Source organism: Nuphar pumila, chromosome 16, assembly GCF_984573655.1.
Source record: "Nuphar pumila chromosome 16, dmNupPumi1.hap1.1, whole genome shotgun sequence".
Taxonomy (NCBI): Eukaryota; Viridiplantae; Streptophyta; class Magnoliopsida; order Nymphaeales; family Nymphaeaceae; genus Nuphar; species Nuphar pumila.
This window is the reverse complement of record NC_143264.1, coordinates 82,979,155-83,005,173: the sequence shown is the minus strand read 5'-3', so window position 1 is coordinate 83,005,173 and position 26,019 is coordinate 82,979,155. Positions and strand designations below refer to the sequence as shown.

Sequence of the window (26,019 nt, the reverse complement as noted above, 5' to 3'; positions counted from 1 at the left end):
ATATGATCATAGAAATCCAAAAGTAAAAGTGAATAACCTAACCATCAAACAAAAGAAAAACCATAACCAGACTAACTTCTCTCTCTCTTAATCTAGAATAAATGCCAAGTTGGTCAGCATTCTCCTCAAACTTGGCTTCTATGATATGTTAATAGATAGACAATAGATGGGGAGCTCTATACTCTATCTTGCCAAGTACCCTAATCATGGTTCATCAACATAATCATATTATATTTGAATATACCCTTTTTCAGGGAAAAGAAAAGAACTTTGTTTAACCAAATAAAATCATTCAAAGGATCACATGCTATAAGTCCTCTTTAAAAAGATATTACACTGTGTTCCTAAAAAAATAAGACATTACATCAAAATAATGCAAAATATTTGCATATTATTTAAGAAAAATGCAATCTAGACAGCTAACAGATGCATGCATCACTACACACTTTAAGAATACTATCCTATGTTCTCAAGGCATACAGGGAGCAAGCTGAACTTTAAAAATATGTGATCATCATATCGTAACTGAATGAAAAGGGGAAACCAAAACATACAAAGTTTGGAACATACCCCTACTCTTTGTTGGTTTAGACCCCCACTTGCAGCAATCAGCAAATATCCATTTGACAAGCTTTCACGAACAGCAGCTGGGATTAGATAAGACAGAAGTCAAGAACATCCAGCAATATCACAAAACACATGCAAGAAAAAAGCCATTTAAATGATCTAGAAATGAAGCAATAACCAACAGCAAGAATGATCTTCAAGAGCACTGTGCTTGATGTTTGAAAACTCAACAAGCCAACCTGGTAATTCGGTCAACTCAGCCCAACTTGGCCGCTTACTAGGTTAACCCAGTGAATGACCAAGGACCTCACAAAACTTGGCTGAGCCAGCCGAGTTTTGGCATGTTTTGCAAATCAGACCTCACTGATGCGTTCAGCATGTCTCATTTTCTAGGAATTGGTGGTTGGATTGTGATTTTCTGATGAAGAACACAATTTTATGAGCTTTGGAATTTATGAAAGTTTTGGGTTGTTGATTTTTGAAACATTATAAAACCTGCTCACATAATATGATGAGAGAGAATCGTTTACGGTGGAAATACAATAAAAGATAAGATTCGGAACGAGGAGATACGTAAGAAGGTAGGCGTTGCACCCATTGAAAATAAGCTGAGAGAGAATCGTTTACGGTGGTTTGGACATATTCGGCGAAGGCCTAATGATGCTCCAGTTAGAAGGATGGAGAAATGGGAAAATATATTAGTTAAAAGAGGTCGGGGTAGGCCTAGGAAGACATGGATGGAGGTGATAGGAAAGGATATGAATGCTTTGAACCTCACCGAGGACATGGCATTGGATAGAAATGATTGGAGGAGAAGGATTCATGTGGAAGACCCAGAATGATTTTCTTTTTTGGTTCATATCGCCGACCCCAATTGTTTTGGGATGAAGGCGTAGTTGTTGTTGTTGTTGTTGTTGTATAAAACCTGCTCACATAACATACGGATGATTCAAAAGTCTATTCCCACTAAACAAACGATGTATATCACATCGATAAGGTCAGATTAGAAAAAAGAACCAAAAAATTGAAAAAAAAAGGAAATCAAATCATCCATTCCCTCCTACCTAAACCAATCACTCCATCAACACATATATGTCATATATATAATTACATATGCATATTATATACGGGTTTATATTTGGTAGTTGGTGTAAAAGTATCTTTAACAAGATACTATAATCGATGGAACGATATAAATGTATGAACATACACACACCAAGAACACTTGAAACACTTGTGCTCAAAAGCACAAATCACGAAATCACAAATGTGCAAATGCACTCATAAGTTTCATAAACAATAAAAAGGTTGGGCAATAATCCCCAACACCCTTAAGAGAAATACAAGAGGGAGTGCCCATATTAATAGGGCATTAGGAGACCTTAGAGGGGGCTCCACATAGTCTTGGAGCCCCTCCAACAGTCACAAATGTGACCGTTGGAGGGGGTCCAACGACTAGTGTGTTGGGCCCCTCCCAAGGTAAGTACAATGCTTTAATAAAAAGAAAAAAAGGAAATAAAGAAAAAGAAAAAAGAAAATACAAAACATATTCGAAAAAGAATATGTGTAAAATACCTAAACTACCCCTAAGACTAAAGATAGGAATATATATATTTTATATATATAATCGGTAAATACATATACATATATATAATATATGTATATGTATTACCTTATATATATAAAATATATATATGAAATTAAAAGCTTTGATTTACATAATTTAACACCCCCCCTCAAACTTAGGGCAAGATGACTGATAGTTTGCCAAGAAAGAAGTTGAACCGAGAAGCGCACAAGGCTTTAGTAAAGAAATCTGTCAACTGGTATTCGGACGTGACATAAGGGAGATCAATGACTCCCCGGAGATATGCTTCACGAACATAGTGACAGTCCATTTTGATGTGTTTAGTCCGCTCATGAAAGGTGTGATTTTTCGCAATGTAGATTGCACTCTTGTTGTCGCAACACAGCTTGGTGGGCCCTTCAATTGTGATCCCCATGTCTTCCAGCAGTTGATGAATCCAAACAATCTCTATGGTAGTAGTTGTCATAGCACGATATTCAGCTTCAGTTGAGGAAAGCGACATCTTTTGTTGCTTCTTGCATCTCCACGAAATTAGAGAGTCTCCGAAGAATACACAAAAACCAGTGGTGGAGTGACGGTTATTTGGGTCACCTCCCCAATCAGAGTCAGTATAAGCAATCAATTTTAAATCGGATGAAGAGGACAGGAAAACTCCCTTATTTAGAGTACTCTTTATGTATCTTACGACTCGCAAGATGGCACTTGCAGTATGGACTGCATGAAATATATCTGGTCTGGTAATACTCAGATACATCAAAGATCCTACAAGTTGTCTGTAGGGTGTAGGATCCGAAAGAGGAACCCCACCATCAATTTTCATTTTTGCCCCTACTACTGCAGGAGTTTCACAAATCTTCTCATCTGTAATACCTGACCTGTCAATGATCTCAGAAGCAAACTTAGTTTGAGATAAGAAATATCCTCTAGGAGAGTATGTTACTTCAATCCCCAAAAAGTAAGTTAGGAAACCCAAATCAGACATTTCAAATTTATCTTTCAAGATAGATTTTATACTTTTAACCCTGTTAGAATCATTCCCAGTGATGAGCATGTCATCAACATATAATAATAAAATCACAATCCCTGTATTGGATTTTCTAACAAATAGAGCAGTGTCAGTAAAGCAAGAAACAAATCCATTTTCGATCATTACAGAGTTAAACCTATCATACCAGGCCTTGGGGGCTTGTTTTAGGCCATAAAGTGCTTTTTGAAGACGAAGCACTTTTCCCTTGGGAGTCTCCATTCCAGGTGGAGCATCCATATAAATTTCTTCGTTTAAATCACCATTTAAAAAAGCATTTTTAACATCCATTTGATAGATGTTTCATTTGTTGATAGAAGCAACGGTTATAAGACATCGGACAATGACCATACGAGCTACATGAGCAAAAGTTTCTTCATAGTCAATACCATACTCTTGACTATATCCTTTTACGACTAATCGAGCTTTATATCTTTCAAGGGATCCGTCACTTTTAGTCTTTACTTTGAAGACTCATCTGCACCCTATTGTTTTCTTACCTTTAGGAAGATTTTGAAACTCCCAAGTTTTAGCTTTTCTCAGAGCTTCAAGTTCATTGTCCATTGCACTAATCCACTCAGGGTACTTTTGTGCTTCTTCAAAATTTTAGGTTCTATATAAGAATGAATGGCACTAAGACACGCTCTATATTTAGGTGAAAAAGAGTCATAGGAAATAAACCTAGAAGGAGTCTTTCTACTTCTTTCGGTTCTACGAGGGATTACTTCGTTCTGAGGAGCACTTGGACCAGTATCATCATGTCTTTCAAGAGCACTTCTAAAGTTGTTTCGATCTCTATGAGTATAGGTGATAGGGTCTCTAGGTAACCCTTCATCAATATGTTGATGTGATGAAGGGAGCAAGGGGATGTTTTCCTCAGTTTCAAATTCATTTAAGTTACCTTGATCTGACTCATTATCACTAGAATCATCGTCTTTATTCAGTAAATCAAATAGAAAAGAATAGTCCACACTCTCATTATGAGGTTCACAACGTTCGAATCCACTAAGATTTTCCAAAAAACTCACATTTCTGGAAACATATAGTTTATCACTTTTGACATCATAACAACGAAAACCCTTTTGGGTTTCAGAATAGCCAAGAAAGGCACAAGGAATGGCCTTAGGAGAAAGTTTGTCATTCTTATCAGTAAGAACAAAACATTTACATCCAAAGACCCTTAACCTGCTATAATCAGGTTCCTTTTCGTATAATTTTACAAAGGGAGAAATTTTGCCTAAATTTTTCGATGGAAGCCTGTTTATCAGATAGACAGAGGTAAGGGCTACCTCAGCCCAGAGATTCTTTGTAATGTTTTGTGGAATGAGTAAGGTCCTAGTTGTTTCAATGATGTGCTTATGCTTTCGTTCGGCTAACCCATTTTGTTGGGGGGTTTTCGGACAAGATTTTTGGTGAAGGATACCAAAATTTTCAAGATAACTTTTGAATTCATTTGAGAGGTATTCTCCTCCAGAGTCGGACCTAAGGATTTTTAGGGATCCATTGAATTGATTTAGAATCATCATATGAAAACTTTTAAAAGTTGAAAAAACTTCATGTTTATGTTTAAGGAAATAAATCCAACAAAACCTAGTGTAGTCATCTACAAAAATCACATAGTATGAAAATCCTCCCTTGGACATCACAGGAGCCGGACCCCATACATCAGAATGAACAATTTCAAAAGGTTTTGTCGTAAACATGGATCTTTGAGAAAAAGGCAAACACTTCATTTTCCCAAGAATACATTCATTACATATAAAATCACTTTTACAAAGATGTTTAATAAAAGGCAAATAGGAGATTTCAACAATATTGGGATGACCCAATCTCTTATGCCATACATGAATATCTTTGTTTTGAACAACATTACAAAATTAACTCTTGGGAACTTGAAGAAAATCAACGTAGTAGAGGCCTCCTCTTCTAGAGCCTTCCCCAATCAATCTCCCGGACTGGCGATCCTGTATCCAACATTTATTAGAAGAGAACTTTATATCGCAACCATGGTTCGAGAGTTGGGAGACGGAAAGGAGATTTAAATTAAGTTTTGGGATAAGACGAATTTTTGGAACAAAAAAAACTTGTCTTTCAAAATTGCCTATTCCTTTAATCTCAAGAGGTGTTCCATCCGCGGTTGAGACAAAGGATGGAAGAGAATTTTTAGAAAAATTTGAAAGAGAGCAAGTTCTTGGGGTCATGTGAAAGGATGCCCCGGAATCTAAAAGCCAAGATGTCTTACCGAGGGAAGAAAAGGACATAGTGGCTCCAGAAATGCCTCCCTTGAGAAGAGGTTGCAAAGCATCTACGATTTGTTTAAGAGAAAAAGGCTCACTTGATGATGGTCGTTCTTTTGCTTCGGATGCCATAGCCGTTGCAATTAATTTTTTCCATTTAGGAAATATAGGTTTGATATGTCCTGGTTCTTTACAAAAGCGGCAAGTTAATTTGCTATGGTCCCTTTTGCCATACCGATCATTTCCTCCTTGATTCTTGAAATGAGGAGGTCTATAGGTCTTCACGTTAGTCCCCGGTCTTGACACGACATTAACCAATTCACCATCTTCTTGAGTGGAAGAGGTAACAAGAATACTAGGATTATTCTTGCTAATCCCCATACGGGTTTCTTCACCACTTAGCTTGGTGATAACATCTTCAAGGGAGGGAGATGTAAAAGCGGAAAGAAGAGAGGACCGAACTTGTTCAAATTCGGGTCTAAGACCGTTTAAAAAATTGAAGAACCGGTCTTCCTCAAGTTGTTTGTGCCTTAATTCGATTTTGGTTCAAGGATGGCAAGTTCGTCCCAAATAGAGGATAATTCGGCAAAGTACTCCCAAATAGTCATATCCTTTTGTTGGAGGGTTAAAGCCCTCTTTTGGAGAAAGTGCTCGTGAGATAAGTCTCTTGAAGTGTACATTTTCTCAAGATACAACCAAGCTTCGGAAGCTTTTTTAAATTTGATGATATTAACGTTTATCTTGGTCTCAACGGATGAAAAAATCCAAGATAAGATCTTGAAGTTCTTCATTTCCCAATCATCATGCATTTTAGAATATTCTTCAAGAGCCTTTTGTCTCTCATCCCCTTCAAGGATCTTAATATCCCCTCCTTCAATGATGGTGATTTTGGGTTCCGATTCCGGTATTGACCCATGAATGTAACCCCAAAGCCCCTTTCCTTTAATGTGGTCTTCCATATTACCGGCCCAAATATGATAGTTTGAGCCATTAAGCTTAAACCCAAGAGAGAAATGAGAGTCTCTTTTTCGCCCATTAGAGAGGAAAGAAGACAAGAAACAATACGTACCTTAAGTATTTTACGCGTCTTTCTTGATAAAAGAGGCTTCTAAAATATTGTCCGAAGAAGATGATCTACTTCAATCTCAAAAAGCTTGGAGGCACGCTTTTCAAGATTCTCAAAATGAAGGAAAATCGCAATTCTTCTTCTTCAACCTGGCTCTGATACCATGTAAAAGTATCTTTAACAAGATACTATAATCGATGGAACGATATAAATGTATGAACATACACACACCAAAAACACTTGTGCTCAAAAGCACAAATCACGAAATCACAAATGTGCAAATGCACTTGTAAGTTTCATAAACAATAAAAAGGTTGGGCAATAATCCCCAACACCCTTAAGAGAAATACAAGAGGGAGTGCCCATATTTATAGGGCATTAGGAAACCTTGGAGGGGGCTCCACATAGTCGTTGGAGCCCCTCCAACGATCACAAATGTGACCGTTGGAGGGGGTCCAACGACTAGTGTGTTGGGCCCCTCCCAAGGTAAGTACAATGCTTTAATAAAAAGAAAAAAAGGAAATAAAGAAAAAGAAAATACAAAACATATTCGAAAAAGAATATGTGTAAAATACCTAAACTACCCCTAAGACTAAAGATAGGAATATATATATTTTATATATATAATCGGTAAATACATATACATATATATAATATATGTATTACCTTATATATATAAAATATATATATGAAATTACAAGCTTTGATTTACATAATTTATCAGTTGGTACAATCAATTGTACCTACAATCTAGTTTGAATCTCACGCTGCAGGTTGTTTTGACACAATCTAACCTCATAGATGTGTTCAGCATGCTCGATTTAGTAGGAATTGACTCTTGGATCATGTTTTTTTTTATGAAAAAACATGTTTTATGAGCCAGGAAAAATTGATGCCTTCATAACCATTGATTTTTGGATCGCCGGAAAAAACTGTATACAGGTCGGATTCCGGTGATCCAAAAGCCAGTTCCTACTAAACAAAACATGTAGATCACATTTATGGTGTTAGATGTGAGAAAAGAAAAACCATAAAAGGGGGTTCCACCCCATTTAGTAGGTCGTTTGCACCTTCAAACGACTACAGCAACGTTGTTGAAAATGCGCCTCAAACGCAAAAAGTGTGCCTCGCTTTGAGGCGAGGCTCTTTGTGCCTTGAGGTGCACTTATAAAGCATAAAGTTAGTGAGCTGCACGCCTCGCAAGCTATGAGGCACATGCCTCATGGAGAGGCGTGCACCTCCCTCTCTCCGTTGAAAAGAAGAAGAAGAAGGTGCTCTCTCTCTCTCTCTCTCTCTCTCTCTCTCTCTCTCTCTCTCTCTCTCTCTCTCTCTCTCTCTCTCTCTCTCTCTCTCTCTCTGTGTCTCCTTCTTCCCTCCCTTTCTCTCTCACCCTCGTTGTTTCCCCCCCCCCCCCCCCTCTCTTTCTTTGTCTTACCCTCGCTCGTTGTCTCACCCTCTCTCTATCTCACCCTGTGAGATTTATCTAATCAATTTGGCCCCATGGATGTGTTCAACATGGTATTTTTAGGAAATCACAATTTGGATCAAGCTGTAATGATGTAAAAACATGATTTTTTCAATTGTGAAATGTTGGTATGTAGCATTTCTTTTATTTATATTTTTACATATTTTTAAAGGAATTTTTTAAGTTTTTTTTTAATTTCAGGGTTACACTTTACGCTTCGAGGCTTATGCCTCGCTTCAGTTTTTGGTGGAGTGCTGCGCTACACCTCAACGCTTTTCACAACATTGAACTAGAGCAAATCTTAACCCATTATATATAAACATATATTAGTATACAATATAATATCACTTTATATGCCTATATGCATATTATATATGATATATCAGTAATAGAATATATAACAAACATATTATATACATATTTTATATAAAATATAAAGTCAACATGACTTGGCAAAGTCATCAAGTTGATCCAGCCAAAGTCACGGGTCAACCCATGCTGGGTCAAGTCAAGGGCCATTTTTTATAAACTATGACAAGGACTATCCAGGGAAATGATTATACATTAACACAAAAGCTGTAGAGATCAAGATTTTGTGTTTTTGGCATGTTTCAGAACCAAAATCTTGAGCCCATGCAGAGCCAAATCTGTGACTCAAGTATGCATTCATCAACATTTTCCACAACTTCTGTTTTACTTTTAGTTACAAACCATGTAACACGGACTCTTCTAACAGGGCACCGCACCCGCATCGCACCCATGCTGGTGCGACACTTGGACACGGCTTCCTTTGTGTCAGCCGAAGCCTCATAATGCGTAGAACATATCTTGTTTGCATAAAGTTCCAACTTTTTCATTTGCATGGACGACTCTATGCAAAAAAGAAAAAAAAAACTGTTGAGTGACAGCACTGCTGCCACACGAAATAGCAGCTTGCTGCTTGCTTCTAAAATATATGTTAAAAAACAAAAAACCTCTTGAACCTTTTTTGAGTTTTCAATTAGCTAAAAGTTTTCAGCAATGTCATTTGACATAACCAATGCAACCTATGTCACATGGACCCTTTATAGAGCCTAACACACCCAGCGGGTGCAGGTGCGGCACCCGGTGTGGTAGGACATGAATCTTGCCGCAGCGGGTGCAGTCACAACACATCTGGAGTATGGTCAACACACACTTGAGACTATGTGTCCGAAAATGGACTCGGTCAACATTGACGAAGTACATTTTTGTTCTTTTCTAGTATTAAAAAAGTTTAAAAAGACACACACACACAAAAGGGGGTTAGGGCACCATTCCCCCCTCCTCCTTACTCCCCCTCGGTGTGGTAGGACGCGAGTCTTGCCGCAGCGGGTGCGGTCACAACACATCTGGAGTGTGGTCAACACACACTTGAGACTATATGTATCCGAAAATGGACTCGGTCAACATCGACCGAGTACATTTTTGTTTTTTTTCTAGTATTAAAAAAGTTTAAAAAGACACAAAAAGAGGGGGGTTAGGGCACCATTTTCCCCTCCTCCTTACTCCCCCTCCCCCCCACTATGCTTCTCCTCCTTCGATGCTCTCCTCCTCGACATGGGCTCTTTCGACACTCCTCCTCAGCATAAGCTCCCTCCAACATGTGATATCCATCCAGTCTCTCTCTCTCTCTCTCTCTCTCTCTCTCTCTCTCTCTCTCTCACACACACACACACATCTGGGTTCGGGTGAACCCAAGCTCACATAATCGAGCCTAGGTTCGAGTGATGATGAATTGATGATAATTGTGTTTACTTTATTAGCGTAAAATTGTATGTCTAACACAAGAATATATATTCTGCCAAAACCCCTATAACCCAGTTTTTTAAAAGTGTTGCATCCTCGCACCCACAACTATGTGACATAGAATGCCACTTTTTGTTCATTGATGTGTTGATCTGATAACACTCGAAAGTCAAATAGAATGTTCTAGGGTTAGGTGCGTAGAAGAATTTAGGGAAAAACAAAATTGGAAGGTTTGAAGATCAATGGGAGAAACGAAACTCAGCCAAATGGTGAGGATAGAGTGACAAAGTTCCCCAACATGGATGTCAGATCTGTATCCATCATTTATTCCATTAGACCACACACACTATTGGGATCTACCCATTACAACTGGACCCATATCATGATCGAGACAGAAGCCTTCAGTGAGAAGTAGCTTTCCAAACTGCCCCCAAGGCAGTGCCATTTTTTTAAATTTTCTTTGTTGCTTTTAAGGAAATGCCTTAGTTGTCAAAGGCGCTAGGCGGTATCCCAAATAAAAAAATTTTAAAAACACACAAAATATGTAAACAAACTGCTAAAACTAATAACAAACATGTGTACAACATAAAAGCAATCAACAATAAGCAATAGACAAGTCACAAAACATAACATGTTGTCGAACACTGTAAAGCAATTATATTAAATAATCTGATTAATTTTTTAATATATGTTTATGATATGGTAAAATGTATAATTATATATATTTACACAAAAATATATGTGTGTGTGGACTGTGGGTGAATGTGAAGTGTGATTTCTGAAAAATAACTGGAAAACAGATCATATATGAAGTACACACAGTCACTAACTCGGAAATATAACTCACAAAGACACAAACATAACTCAGAAACATCATCCATAAACAGATTGTATTAAATTATACATAATTTACAGTACATACACAGATATATTTATATATAAATGCAGTATATAATATATAATATGCTGAAATACAGTATTAATAATACTGTATTTCAGCATAATATAATATATATTCTGAAATACAGTACTGTCTTCCAGCATATAATACTGTATTATATATGCTGAAATACAGTGTATATAATATATATAATATATCGGAAATACAGTATAATTAAGAGGAAGAAAAAGAAAAAAGGAAGAGGAAGGAAAAACACGAAAAAGGAAAAAATGAAAATGAAAGGAAAAGAAAAAAAAGTTTTGTGAACCGAGAAAGAAAAAGAGAGTGAGAACTAAGAACAAGAGATAGAGAGCAGAGAGAGACAGCGAGAATGAGAGAGTGAGAAACCGAGAGAGAGAGAGAGGAGGGTATACCCGGTACTTCTTTGACGTTGTCTTGTCAAAACCAGAGAGAGAGGAGAGAGCGAGAGAGTGAAAAAGGGGAAAAGAGGCAAATTAGGGCCTCCTTTTCCCCCCTTTTATATGGATCTTAAAGTCAACATAAAAAAAAGGACCAAGCTAGGCTTAAGCCTAGGCGCTACAATAGTGCACCAAAGCCCAGACCTAGCCGCTCAGGCAGTGGTTCTGCGCCTAGCTCACCTAGGCAGCGCCTTTGACAACAAAGGGAAATGCACATACATAACGTACCACCAAAACTAACAACAGAAATTTCAAGAGAGACCTATGTCACATGGGTATGGGTACAGAGGGTACGACATGGCAATTTCAAAAAATGGGGGTTCAGGGACATGGCTATATATATTGTATGGATCCAATGCAAGATCCACATATATGTAGGTCCAATCCAATACAGTTTTTAGTAAAAGAGGAACAACATATTTTAATAAGAGAGGGAGTTGTGAGATGTCATTTTGAATAAAGGAGGGGGTGTAAGAAAAAAAACTAATTAAAAGATGAATAACCTCTCTCTCTCTCTCTCTCTCTCTCTCTCTCTCTCTCTCTCTCTCTCTCTCTCTCTCCTGCCGAGGGTGGGAAGGGGGAGGTTTGACCGGAAAAAAAAAGAAAAACAAAAAAAAGAGTATGGGTTTTGGGTTGGGTCTTAGTTGGACCCAACCCGACCCACAATCCCACGTACCCGTACCACACCTGGTACCCGTACGTGTGTCGGGACATGTCGACACGGGTACGTTGCCTAATTAACCATGTCCCGATAACATAGAGAGAGACATTGTTGTAGGAATATAATTTGGTAATGAACACTCCTAATGTTAAGCTAAAGGGGTGTTATGTGTGCCATGGAAACAACAGCATTTCTACATAAATGCACAGAAAAGGACACCAATTCAACCAAAACAAACCAAAGGGATGACTTTCCTTGAGCAACCTTGCCTCCATTTAACACACAACCTCCCCCCTCCCCTTTTGTGGAATGTTCATGTCTGTACCCATGGTCCCACGTCAAAGACAATGGGCATGAATGAAATTAACTGTTAAGTTATTACTCGTTTGATTTAGGTTAAATTAGCTTACAACATGCCTGTTTTTTGTGTTTGCTTCTCTGACAATATACACGCACCTATAGCACGTATAATGACAAACCCTGTGAAGTCTAATTTTTGCCATAAACAGCACGTTTATTTTAGTTTACTCTTGTCACAAAGAGATAAAAACAAGATCTTCCATGCTCTCTATAGAATAGTTTTTCTGTTTTCTCCTTCAACAAAAATATTTCCCTTCATTTTCACTTCAAAAGATGAAAAGTCCTTTGAACCAAACGCCCCTTTGGTTCTTGGTTCATTATCAAGAACCATTGGAAGTTGAACCCAATAGAAACTAGGGCACTCGTGAAAATTGAAAGAAAAGAAAAGAACTGACACCAAAGAGGATATCTACATCTTGGATGTCATAGAAGATACCTTTAATCCTTACTTTAGGAGAACAATAACTGGAGCTATGAGTACAAGATGAACTCAATATGCTCCTTTGGCCAACAAGCCGATCAGTATAAATCAAATAACAAATGTGACAAGCAAAAAAACAAATGCTAATGCTAAATTACAAACATGGTGCCAAGCAGCATCCTTATCAGATCACGTACTAACCAATGTAAATGTCATGAACTGAAGCTGCACTTGGACCAAACTGAGGTCCACCAATCTAGAACAATCTAAAGTAGAAGGCAAGCTTAACAGGGTGGGACTATGCATCAATCTCAAACCAGAATTAGAGACTATCAAGTTTATTCGGCTTGATGATGGAAACCACATAATTTTAAAATGTTAGGCCTAGAAAGTAAGATGAATGTTTGGCCCATTTAGTAAATGGACCTTAAAATCCTCTGAGCCTGCTTGAGATGTTTTCAACTTGCAAAATCAGACCACAACTAGGTAAGTGGACACTGCTAGCAACCAACAATGTTCATGTCAAGACACTTGTCAACCCCGATGCTTCTGGACACCCTGTATTTTAGTTCACCTAGTGTTCATCTTCTTTGTAAACTTCAGGCCATAAGTTTCAGATTGAACACATCTTTTTAGGGTTAAAATTTGCTAATTTTGTATAAAATAACAGGAATCTTGATAACTTCTTAATGGTCACACCACTCATTGCACTTCTTTCTTTGTAGTTCAATGTCCAAACAGGTTTAACCGTCTTACTTTGCAATTTAATTCTCAATATGCTTTCCCCTCTCTTTATGATTTGAGGTTTGAACATGTATTATCACTCTTCTGTGTGTGTGTGTGTATAGTCATGTCCATGTATCTAAGCTTTTAAGACTCAATGTGTCCAACACTCTGTACCTGCATTGAACATGGACACCACATCTATGCCTAGGTGACATCGCCCATGACAAACACCAATAAGGATAATTAACATGCTTACATCCATAACAGTAAAATCACAAATTAAAACCATAAGCATACACCTACTTTGTCAGAGAAAGGAACAGGGCAGTAACAATGGCTTACAAGAAAAGTGAGGGCCTTTATTAGAACAACCATAGTAGAAATTTGCAGCTTTTGATTTCCATATGTCAATTGGTGCAGCATGATGTCCTTCCTAAATTCATTGTATATTAGTCAGATCAGCTCTGGCAGATGAAGTAAAAGCATAATTACCATGGGAAAATTAAATCTAAAAAGGTTATTCAACATAGCAGCAATCCCAACCAGAATAATATGGCTACTACCATAGTATGTACTCATGTAATGGACGGCTTGCACAGAAGTATAACAGAATGCAGATGGCATGAGGCATCCCTACTAGGATAAACAGTGACTATTCAACATTCATATGTAAAAATGACCACTCCAAGTACAAAGAATAAGAAGTACAAAACAGACACGATGTCAGAAGGTAAGCAAAAACTGTTTCTCCATGTAGTAAGTAATAATCACAACCGCATAGAAACCACCACTAGTTACATAAAGGAAAAGGCCTAACTTGTAAAAATATGAAGTCTTAGTATAAGATGCAGAAAACAGTTAATTTGCAAACCCACAACATAAACTGTGTGAGAACTTTTTCAACCATGAAGCCTACAATGTAATACGCCATGAGAGTTGAGTTTGATTTCAGTTTCCATGACCATGTACCCTTGTAAGTTATAAGGAAAAGAAAATAATTGATAAACCGATAAGGACAAACGAAACATGTTTTCATGAATATATGCATCAGTTCAACAGTTTCACTTCTTTTGCACTGGGTTCAACAAGTGAACATGAAATTTTCACGAGAAGATGAGAGGCAGCTCTTTGATCCCAGTAAAAGGGATATTCCCTGTCACAACAATACAACTTAGCACCATGGACTGTTAAGATTAATGTATCCTTTATATATATAAACTTTTTTTAATAGGTCCCAATAATATATATTATACATATCTTTATATAATAAATATATATATATAATATATTACAATATATACATATAATATGTATATAAAAAAAAAATATATATATATATATGAATACATACGTTTATATATACGTGTGTGTGTGTGTGTCAGTGTTGTGAAAAGCATTGAGGCGTAGTGAGGCGCTCCACCAAAAAAAGAGGAGAGGCATAAATCTCGAGGCGTAAAGCGTAAGCCTCAAAAAAAAAATTGAAAACTTTAAAAAAAATTATAAAAAAATATCTAAAAATATAAATAAATAAAGAAATGCTTTATTGATGAAATAATAACCAACAAGAAATAGAAAATCTCAAATAAGTACTAAAAATATGAGATTAACATATAAAAGTAACTAAAAACTGATTACATAACTGGAAAATATATGAGATTAACACAAAAAAAGTTAAAATATACTAAGAAACTGATTACATAACTGAAATAACTGGAAAATATATGAGATTAACCTACAAAAGTTAAAATATATGAGATTATTCTAAAAAAATATGAGATTAACAAATAAAAGTAACTAAAAAATGATTACATAACTGGAAAATATATGAGATTAACTAACAACAGATAAAATATACTAAGAAACCGATTATATAACTGGAAAATATATGAGATTAACCAACAAAAGTTAAAATATATGAGATTATTCTAAAAAATATGAGATTAACATATAAAAGTAACTAAAAAACTGATTACATAACTGAAAAATATATGAGATTAACCAACAAAAGTGAAAATATACTAAGAAACTGATTACATAACTGAAATAACTGGAAAATATATGAAATTAACCTTCAAAAGTTAAAATATATGAGATTATTCTAAAAAATATGAGATTAACATATAAAAGTAACTAAAAACTGATTACATAACTGGAAAATATATGAGATTAACCAACAAAAGTTAAAATATACTAAGAAACTGATTACATAACTGAAATAGCTGAAAAATATATGAGATTAACCTACAAAAGTTAAAATATATGAGATTATTCTAAAAATATGAGATTAACATATAAAAGTAACTAAAAAACTGATTACATAACTGGAAAATATATGAGATTAACCAAAAAAGTTAAAATATATTAAGAAACTAATTACATAACTGAAAAATATACGAGATTAACCAACAAAAGTTAAAATATAGTAATACACTAAGAAACTGATTACATAACTGAAATAACTGGAAAATATATGAGATTAATCTACAAAAATCTTGTTGATTGTCTCAAAAATCTTTTTGTAAAAAAAATAAAAAAAAATGCGCCTTAAGGCACAGAGTGTCGCGCCTCAAGGCAAGACGCGCCTTTTGCACCTCAAGGCACGTTTTTGATAACACTGGTGTGTATATATATATATATATTATATAAAGATATGTATAATATGTATTATTGGGACCAATTCAAAAAAGTTGACTTGCTCCCATCAGCTAGAATGGGACAAGTCAAACTTGTTTGACTTGATCCCAACGGCTAGATTTCTAGCCGTTGGGAGGTCCTTTCCTCTTACTTGAGAGGACTCTTTCTCTCCTCTCTTACTCTATTCTTCCTCTCTTTCTTCTCTATAAATAGAGGTGGGTGGGTGCCTCGTAATGTGAGAGAGCGATGGATAGTTTTAGGGTTTTGTGTGATTTAAGTGTATTGTAGTGAGGATTAAATATACATTTCTTTTGTATTTTTTAATGTTCATTATTAATAAAGTTATTCATTTACATTCCATATGTTTCATTTTAGTTCTTATGTTTTTGTCCAAATGTATTATGTTCTTGGAGTTCGTTATGGAGTGCATTAGGATCCGTGTCATTTTGTGGCATGGTATTAGAGCAAGGCATCATGGTCTTAGAAAAGATTTTTATTAATGAATAGTATGGAGTCAAGGATTTTGCATTCCGGTATATATCTTTGTTTTTTTATTCTTATATGTATGGTAGGTGTTCTTTTATAAAGGGTTATATTAAAAATAAATGTTTTTGTTTTGAATTAGAACATATAGAAATTGTTGTCTTTTGATATATGAAATATATATTTGAGATTATGGATATGTATGTTGAAAATTTATATTTTACAAAATTGTGTTTCATGTTTTTGCAAAATATTAAACTCTATGTTATATTTTTTTTGTCTCTTATCGTATGTGTATACATAGATTATCGTTTGGACTTTCTTGATATAGTGTGATGTTTCCTTGGTGATTTGAATTATGTAACCATGCATGATTTTAATTATGAAGCATTTATGATTATTATTGGATGGCATAAGCATGGTTCGTCATCATGCACTCGAATGCATATTTTAATAATATTAAATGTGTTTTTCATTATATGTTATATTCTTTCCTAGTGGATTCTTGTGTTTGTGCTTCTTCTTGAGCATTTTTTAAATCTTATATTTCTAAGACTCTTATATGCTCATCGCTTAACCCTTAGTGGCTTTATGTGCTTTTGCCCATTGGTGGCTTATTGATATTGTGCACGTGTATACTCATGCAACTAGGGGTGGGCATCAGGCCGTCCTAGCCTGATAATGGACCGGGCCGACCGGCCGACCCAGTCCATCAATGATGGGCTTGGCCAAAGGCCCGGTTTGGGCCAGCCCATTGGAAAACCCTGGCCCATGGCCTTCTCGATAGCCCATGGGCCAGACCTATTATATAATATATAATATATAATATATAATATATAATATATAATATATAATAGACATTTTATGTCACAGGGATTCGGCCAGCAGGGTGTCGCACCTACATCGACGTGACTCGAGTGCGGGTGCGGCACCAAGGGTCATAAATGTCCAAATCTGGACTTGAAAAAGAATATATTGTTAAAAATTAGTGGTATTGTTGTTAACTGTTAAAAATTATATATATATATATACCCTCCCCCACCCCCGCACCCAAGTTTTTTTAAAGTGCCGCATCGCCACACCCACACCCACACCTATGTGACCTAATATATATTATATTATATAAATAATATAATGTATATTATTTATACAATGTATTATATTGTATATTATGTTATATATAATAACAGGCTGGATCGAGCCGGCCTGCGGTCCAGCCCATGTCGACCCGCTTCGGGTCGGGCCGAAGGCCCGGGTCGGGCAGAGCCATGGCCAATTATACTGGGCCAGGCCGACCAGCGGGCTGCCCAGTCCAGTGCCCACCTCTACATGTAACCCTTAGTAGTTTCTTTCTTGTGCATTGATATTTCGTAATATGCTTCTTAGAGATTTTATATTTGTTGGAATTTCTTGTAATAACATGTGGATTCATGATTGGAGATAGTTGTGCATGTTATTGAAATTTTATATAGCTCTTTGTTAATCTCTACATGTTTTTCTTCAATTGTCCCATAGCGGACTTATGATTTAAATCTAGATTGTTAGAAGCTCTTCTTTAATAAAGATCATATATTCTTATATCGTTATTGAGATTTATTGGATCTTTTGTATATGATGTGCCTTAGTGCACTTGTTCCTTGATTGGTGAGTTTATGATTCCACTATCTTTTGAAGGATACTCAAACTTCATAATTTCATCTTCTCTATGTAGACTTATATTGGCCATGATTCTTGTCTGTTATTTGCTTGTTCAAGTTTGTAAAAATTATCATGAGATATCTTGTGTTGCATATGATTGCATCAATTGACATATTCATTCTAAGTTTTCATTTATCTTTATTGGATTTGATTTTAAACTTTGTTCTTTCAAATCACTTCGGTCATATGAACTCACTTATTTGAAAATTGTTTTCCATGAGTATTTATTGCCTTCTTATGGCATTAGCTCTGTCCATCATAGAATTTTATATGGTGCATCATTTCTCTTTGCCTTGTTATTGTTGGGAAAGAGTTAGCCGTTGAGGTGAGTTATGTGTGCACTTCATTATCTTAGCAAATTGTAATTATCAAAGTTTAAGAGTGCTATGATGACATATGTCTTAAAACTAATTGAGTTGATTGGCCTCTAGATCCATGTTGCCTTTGTTGAACCGAAGTTGTTAGTTGGGGTGAGTTGTGTGCACCTCAATTTTTTGTCAATTTAGATTGTCGACTTATAGTTTGGCTCTAACTAACGGTTGTTTAATCCCTGGTTCTATGAGTGTGTTGTATCACTCATTTTATTATTTGACCATTATTATTATGTTGGATGCTCATAATTATGTTTATTTGTGATGGCTATCTATTTTTGAAACCATGGTATATTGAAATATTGTTAAAATTGATATTCTTATTCTTCTTGGTGACATTAGTTTGTTTTCATTACAAACTCTCTTACCTCGTGTGTTTTCAACTATTATACCTCTTATTTAAGTGTCATTTGATGTAGACAAGAAATGTTTTTCAAATGTGGTGAGTTATGTGCACCCATTGGTTATGCTCTTGTTCTAGTCATTGATACACTTGTTTTAAGTGTCATTTTATATAGACAAGAGACGTTGGTTAATCACACTTTTTGCATGTTTTTAGCCCATTAGTGGCATTATGATTATGCCCAGGTTCTAGTCATTGATATATGTGTTTTTAAGTGTCATTTTATGTATACAAGAGATGTTGGTTTTTCATACTTTTTGTGTGTTTTGTTGCACATTAGTGGCATTGTGATTATGTTCTTATTCTAGTAGTTGATACACTAGAATTTTGAGATTTAGTGATCTAGTGAAGTGATTTCTTATGGTGGACCAACTATTGTTAAGATTTGCAAATATCATTCATTGTGTTATGTGGGTTTTTTAAATCTTTCATAAAATTTTTAAACTTTTACTACTCATTTGCCCTTGTATGGGAAATGATTATTGAAAATTTTTCATTGAATATGCTTTAATTGCATTTGTTCCATAATTGGATGTCGTGCATGATTTACATCATGATTGCCTTGGTTGCATAAGATGCTATTTTGAGTTTATTTCTATTGTTGGGATTTAAATTGTTATGATCATTTGAGACAATGTCATTATTACAAAATATCTCTTGTTATGTTTTGCATGTGGGATTTTTGAACTTCCCCATTATTTTCGTTGTGCATTTAATATGGCTGCTTGTTTTGAAAAACCCTTCTTTATGAATACTTTTTGTGTGGGTTAAACTCCTTTGTGAGTTATTTATTCATGATACTGATGTTGTTTGAAAATCCATATTTCATGCCTTTTATGCATTAATGTGTTTTTCATGATAGATGTTTGTATTGAATTCGAATAATGCATGTTTTCATGAATGTTTAAAGTGATGAATGATTTATAAGTTTACCTTTGAGTTATTTTATGCGCGCATCTTTGCTTTTGATAATATGCAATTATGTTCTCTTATAAATTAAGAACTATGATTTCTTAAAAAAAATTTGTTAAGGTGAGACTCAATGAATTTAATGACTTTTTCAGAATTGAAGTTGATTTTTTTTCTATTATAAGATTTTTTTAAAATTTGGTAAATTGTCTTATTAAATATATATTGTATTTTTGACGTGCTTGGCCATCCTATATGTGTGTGTGTGTAGTCGGAATGCTTCATTAGCTCTATTTAAAGGTTTTCAAGTAGTGATGATATTGAAGATTCTAAAGTCCCTTTATATAATGAAGCATATGATTGAGTAAGTTTGAGGGGGTGCTAAGATTTATATATATATATATATATAAAGATATATATAATATATATATATATATACATATTATATAAAGATATATATAATGTATATATTATTGGGAGCAAGCTAGATTTCTAGCCCTTGTGAGGTCTCTCCCTCTTACTTGAGAGGACTCTTTCTCTCCTCTCTTACTCTATTCTTGCTCTTTCTTCTCTATAAATAAGGGTGGGTGCCTTGTAATGCTAGAGAGTGATGTTTAGTTTTAGGGTTTTGTGTGATTTCAGTGTATTGTAATGAGGATTAAATGTATTTTTTTTTAATGTTAATTATTAATGAAGTTATTAACATTCCATGTGTTTCATTTTAGTTCTCATGTTTTTGTTCAAATGTATTATGTTTTTAAAGTTCATTATGAAGTGCATTGGTATACGTGCCATTTCGTTACATGGACATCCAAAACCAAGCAAAAGATGGTGGCATTAAGACAAAACTAGTTGCAAAAGGTGGCAAAAAGATAGCAACTGGTGGCAGGGGCAGAACCAAGGTGGGGGCAGGGGCCAGACCGCCTCAAGGCTTTTAAAGGAAGTTTTTTAAGCTTATATGGGGCCTGGTCCCATATAAGTTATATCTTATATGGGTCCTGACACCCCCTAAAAAGTAGAAAGAACTCCCTAGAGGCATCCATTGAGTTGCCTATCTCATTTACCTTATTCAATTCATTTCATGAAATTGGTTTCCTAAAAAATTAAGTTGCCTATCTAGTTTAGCTTCTTGATTGTTGCCTTGTCCATGTGGTATACTGTATTTGAGTTTGAGAAGGAGGAAAGCATGGACTCAGACTCGTCTCTTGCCTTGTAGACCTCTTGGCTGCTTGAGAGGTTGAGAGTAATCTTGACTGCTGTGGAAGGTTGAAAGCTGCTACCATGTGGTGTCATTGACAGCACTGCAGCACATTGTTTAGGTTCATCTAACAATCTCATGAAAACTTGTCTTGTTTGAGTTATGTTAAAAAAAACAAAAAATACTATTATCTAAACTGGCTTTACACTGTCTTGATCTCTTCCATCTTGTAAACACATCTTCCTTAATTGACTAACAAAGTGATTTCTTGTTGATCATTTAGTCCTCATCCTACATCTTGCATTCAGGAACCATTAGGTCAAATAATTAATTTTGGTCATATATATTGTTTGCCCCTCCCATATAAAATTTCTGGATTCACCCTTGTCTGGAGGGTCATTCTTTTGATTTTATCTTGAAGGTTCACCCTCTATTTCACACCTAGCAGTTTCTCACCATATCACCTTTGCATTCATATCCTTGACAATCAAATAAACATTGTCATTCTTATATGACATGGGAGCTCTGTTACTTTTTGTCTGCAAATTCTACTTAATTAACAAGTATAGTTTTTGAGATCTGATTCATAAATGTGCAAGCATGTATAGCTGATAATCATCACCATCAAATGTCAGTTATATTTTATTCTCAACAAGGCAATTTTTCCAGATATTATAAGCTTAGGGCAGGTTTGGAAGCAAGAAAAATTCTCATAGGAAAAGAAAATTTTGCCTATGAGAAGTTCTGATATAATAACTTTTCTAAATGAAAATTTTTCACTTGTTTGTGTAGCATGAGAGAAACAAAATGGAAAATGTGAGAAAAATGAGAAAGAGGAGGGCCCATCATCCCCCTCTCAGAGAGAGAGAGAGAGAGAGAGAGAGAGGTGGTTTGAGGAGAGAGAAAAAGAGACCTAGAAATGGTGGTGGGTGGGAGGAAGATGGAGATGGAGGAAACTCTTCTTGTAGCAGCCCATGGGTTGAGATGTGTTGTGGGTGAATGGTTGCCCTAATCAAAAAGAATATTTGATAAGAAAAATTCCTCCAACCCCCCCCCCCACCCCTTCCACCAAGGTGGAGGAATTTTTCCTATCAAAAATCACACTTTTTAGAAAAACTTTCCTTCAAAAAAATTTCTATCGTTTGGAATGGATGGAAAAGTTGTCATTTTTTCTTTCCTAAGTGTATTTTTCTTAGCATCTTCTCACTTCCAAACATGCCCTTATGGTTTTCCGAAAAATCCAAACAAAGTTAAGAAATCATTGAGATATAGAAAAAATAAGGAACAAATGTTCATACTTGCAATATAGTGATGAAAACTGAAATTGTGAGGAGAAAAAAACTTGGATAGTATTATCACTTTTTGGGTAATTTACATATAGGCACCTAATGTATGCCAAAATTACATTTTGCTGCCTCAGATTTCAAGTACTTAAGATAAACCCCTGTCTTTTTAAAAAAAAATCTCAGATGACTTCTTGATTACTTCTACCCATTGAAATTGCCTATTTGCCCTTGATTGTAGTTACAAATATGGGGTGCTACAAAAGTGACATTCAACCATTTCAAGAAAGGAAAAGACTAAAGGTGCTAAAATTAGGTGATATGAAAAGTAATTCAAGAGGATATCTGAGCAATTCATAAAAACATAGGTGTTTATCTTAAACATTTGAAAACTAAGGCGGCTAAACATAAATTTGCCATGTGTTAGGCATCTATATGTTAATTACCCTTGTTTCTTAAATTGCCAATTTTCAAAAATAGCACATTAATTTATTTTAACTCATCTTTCTATTATATTGCATAATATTATACTCCTTCTAAAGTATCAGACTATCAGTGTCTCCGGTGATTATACGATATCAGCAATTACACATTTAAGTTTTTCATCACTTAGCTGATTGGACTCCATCGGGCTCAAATATTTTCACCAGACAGCAACAATGAGAAGAATGCTTTGAATTCCAAAAAATTCACGTAAGAAGAGAGCATTTGCTTGTGTTTTAGATCCATCTTTCAGGGACTTTCTGATAAGGCATGTGAACACTTATGTGAATCAGGGTTGCACGACCAATAATATGTAAAATCTCATAATATATCACATCAATTACTTGAGCATATTCTTTATGACCTTCCCCTTGCAGTGTATGTGATATACATGTTGTCAATGCAATCACCTGCCCACAGTAATGTAAACATTGGAAACTATGAAAATTACTATAGTTTATAACTTTAAAATGTGTCTGAATTAGTTCCCTAAACCCCCATGAACAAATAAAACTTGGGTCATGCATAACTATGAAAGAAGCATCTTGAGAACAGTAACAATCAAATAAGGGGAATCCATGTAAACTAATTTGAACTTCGAGGATTACTTCTATTAAACAAGCAAATAAAACAGATCATCAAAGAAAATGAAAAAGAGAAACATCCTTCGTTAAACTTCCATACCGTTTTGAAAAATGAGGTTCGCGTCAGGAACTGGTGTGGATACAGCTCAATATCGATGAACGACCCACTAAACAAAGAAACAAGTGCAAGGGCAAAAATAGTTGTTCCGCATATAAAAGAAACAGAAGCAGGTCTCCTTAGCCACCTCCACTTCTGTTGCAAATGCTTCCGCGGCATGTCCAACTTGGACAGGGGAAAGCTCACTCTCACTCTCTTGAACTTGCAACCCCGCAACATAACCGCACCCATCGAACCCAGAAAACCAAAAACCACCAAAATCAGCACTTGATCCTGACTTCTGAGGCCATTAATCCCCCGCTTCCTTCTTCCCCCTTTCAAGTATAACCCTTAGAAACTTACACCTGCAAAAAACATACAAACAAATTACGTAACGCACTGCAAAAAACTTATATCCATCACGAGACGCAATATCCAAAATCCCTCAAAATGATTACAAATACAAGTTGAAATAGACATCGCGATTTCCCTTCACGAGTCACAAAAAAAACCCCTCGAAACCCACATTCTCTGTAACGAACACTATCAAGTAAAAAAACAACCACGACTTCGCCAAACACTGCAATAAACCAAACACATTACCGTGTAACTTTCAGAATGCAACAAACAAGCGAAAAAACAAAAAGAAAAATCACCGGATTTCTTCGTCTATAATCCTAAATCCACCCAAAACAAGTGACAGCAACGACAAAACCCAAAAAGTCTCCTTCCAAAACCCTAAAATCATCAGAAAAAGACGTGTCATCGATCTCAAGCCCCATCGAAATCAACGCCCCAATAAAGAGAAAAAAAAATCCAAGAATCATCGAACGAAAATTTCGCACCAAGACGCGGCGGATCGCACGGAAGGCATGAATAGGAAACCCTAAATCCGGGAAAAATATCATGAGAAATTAATGATCCGGATGACGGCAACAATTGCGAAAAAGAAAAAAAAGGAAGGGAAGGATTGAGTACAGACGCAAGATAAATGAGAGAGATCAATGAAGGAGGGATCCGTACTGCTTCGAAAAACTTGCCTAGGGTTCATCGGCAGCCCTCCCGGAGCCCTGATTGCCACCGGATTCCGGCGTGCCAACGCCTTCCTTCGTCTTCGTCTCACTGGCACACCGGAAATTTAAACGAGGAAGAAATGAAAAGGAGCGCGTCCGCCGTTTTTCAGCACAGCGCCACAGCCCGCGTTTCCAATATATATATATATTTATTTATTTATTTATTTATTTTGTTCTACGGCGGACGAGATTGGCCTCCCTTCCCGTACGTAGACGGTTGATAGGGGTACTACCGTAATTTTACAGCGTTCAATCCCATTGATACTCCAAACCGAAGCAGATCGGGTCATTTTCAAAATGAGCCTTCTGCTCATCCGAGAATCGTGGCCACCCATTAAGCAAGCCGGATGTGTGCCACGTGTCACTTAACGGCACCCTTGCTTTTCCGTCAACTTTTGAAAATAAACTACATTGTTGTCCCTCTCGCCTCCCGTTCTCTTCTCCTCTCTCTCTCGCGCGCGCCCGCCATTAACGCAGCTCGTCTCTCCTTATCTTCTCGCGATCAAGAAAATTTGAAAAAGTAAATGATACTGACCCTGCAGCTCGCGATCATCATTTCAGCTTCGCAAAGAGGTTTGGAGCGACCTGCAGTTTGGACCCTTTAGAAGGGAATAAAAATTCAACAAATATAAATCGATTCTGCAATGCGCAAGCTTGTGTCAGTACTCAAAGTATTGCCATGTGCAATGCTTGTGGCCCGTTTCATCTCCTTCGATCCTCTTTACACATGCCTGAACCCATTGAACCAGAGTCAGAGACATGCTTATCTCTGGTTGTTTTCTGTCAGCATAAAGCATTCGTCGAACAGAGCAAAAAACACCCAGTACTGTGTTGGAGGAAGAATCAGAAGTGAGAATATGAGAAGCACAATTAAACTACCATCTCCAAACCAAGGAAAACAAAAGCTTGGAAAACAAGAACATTCTAGGGCAAAATACAGAGAGATGAACAAACAAAACAGAGAAACCAAAAAATCATACATAGACGTGATTCAGTTCAGAAGTTCAGACCCCAAAAAATATATACATATTCAACAGAAATTCTAACAAAAATAAAGGTAAAAAGGAAAGTAATATACAATGAATTTCTGACCAATTTGCGTCTTTGCTGCTGTTGCGGCGCCAGAAAACAAAATCTGCCTCAAAGAAGCAGGAATCATACCCTTTGGGCGAAACAACCGTAGCTCACCGGAATACGGTGATCGGCTGCAGCATCCGCTTTCGGATCCCGTCTCCGACCAACGCGCAAGCTACCTGACAATCCCGAAAGAGAGAGAGAGAGAACCAGACGGACTGGTTTCGTTAATGGCGAGAGAGAGAGAACCAGATCTGAGAAACCGTAAACGGAAAAGTTATGTGACACGTGGCTTGCATCTGGAATGCATTCTTTATTGGCTCAAAAATAATAATAAATTATCGTGTATCAATCAACTCCGCTTGTGCATAACTGTCAGTCCCAAGCCCGGATAAAAAGAAAGGGTTGCGGTAGGCCTGTGACAGCCAACATAAAAACTTAGTCAAAATGAACCAATATCAGAATTTTGTTGGGGCGTTCCCTACTGA

The 26,019-nt window shown here is 36.2% G+C and overlaps 1 protein-coding gene across 3 annotated transcripts in view; it reads right to left on the bottom strand.

The window, feature by feature from the left end:
• The window catches only part of LOC149813870 (O-fucosyltransferase 29-like), a 41,779-nt gene extending 16,077 nt beyond the window's left edge, over nucleotides 1-25,702 (bottom strand). The window contains exons 1-4 of one of the 3 annotated variants that reach the window (XM_089990751.1): nucleotides 25,536-25,702; nucleotides 23,388-23,749; nucleotides 13,584-13,674; nucleotides 571-647 (exon numbers count right to left, since the gene is read on the bottom strand). In XM_089990751.1, the coding sequence (XP_089846877.1) occupies nucleotides 571-647; nucleotides 13,584-13,674; nucleotides 23,388-23,636 (417 nt within the window). In that variant the 5' untranslated portion in view covers nucleotides 23,637-23,749; nucleotides 25,536-25,702. Of the gene's footprint in view, nucleotides 1-570; nucleotides 648-13,583; nucleotides 13,675-23,387; nucleotides 23,750-24,407; nucleotides 24,587-25,535 lie in introns of those variants that run through there. The other 2 variants (XM_089990750.1, XM_089990752.1) reach the window with 2 other exon arrangements.
• Nucleotides 25,703-26,019: the final 317 nt, after the last annotated feature.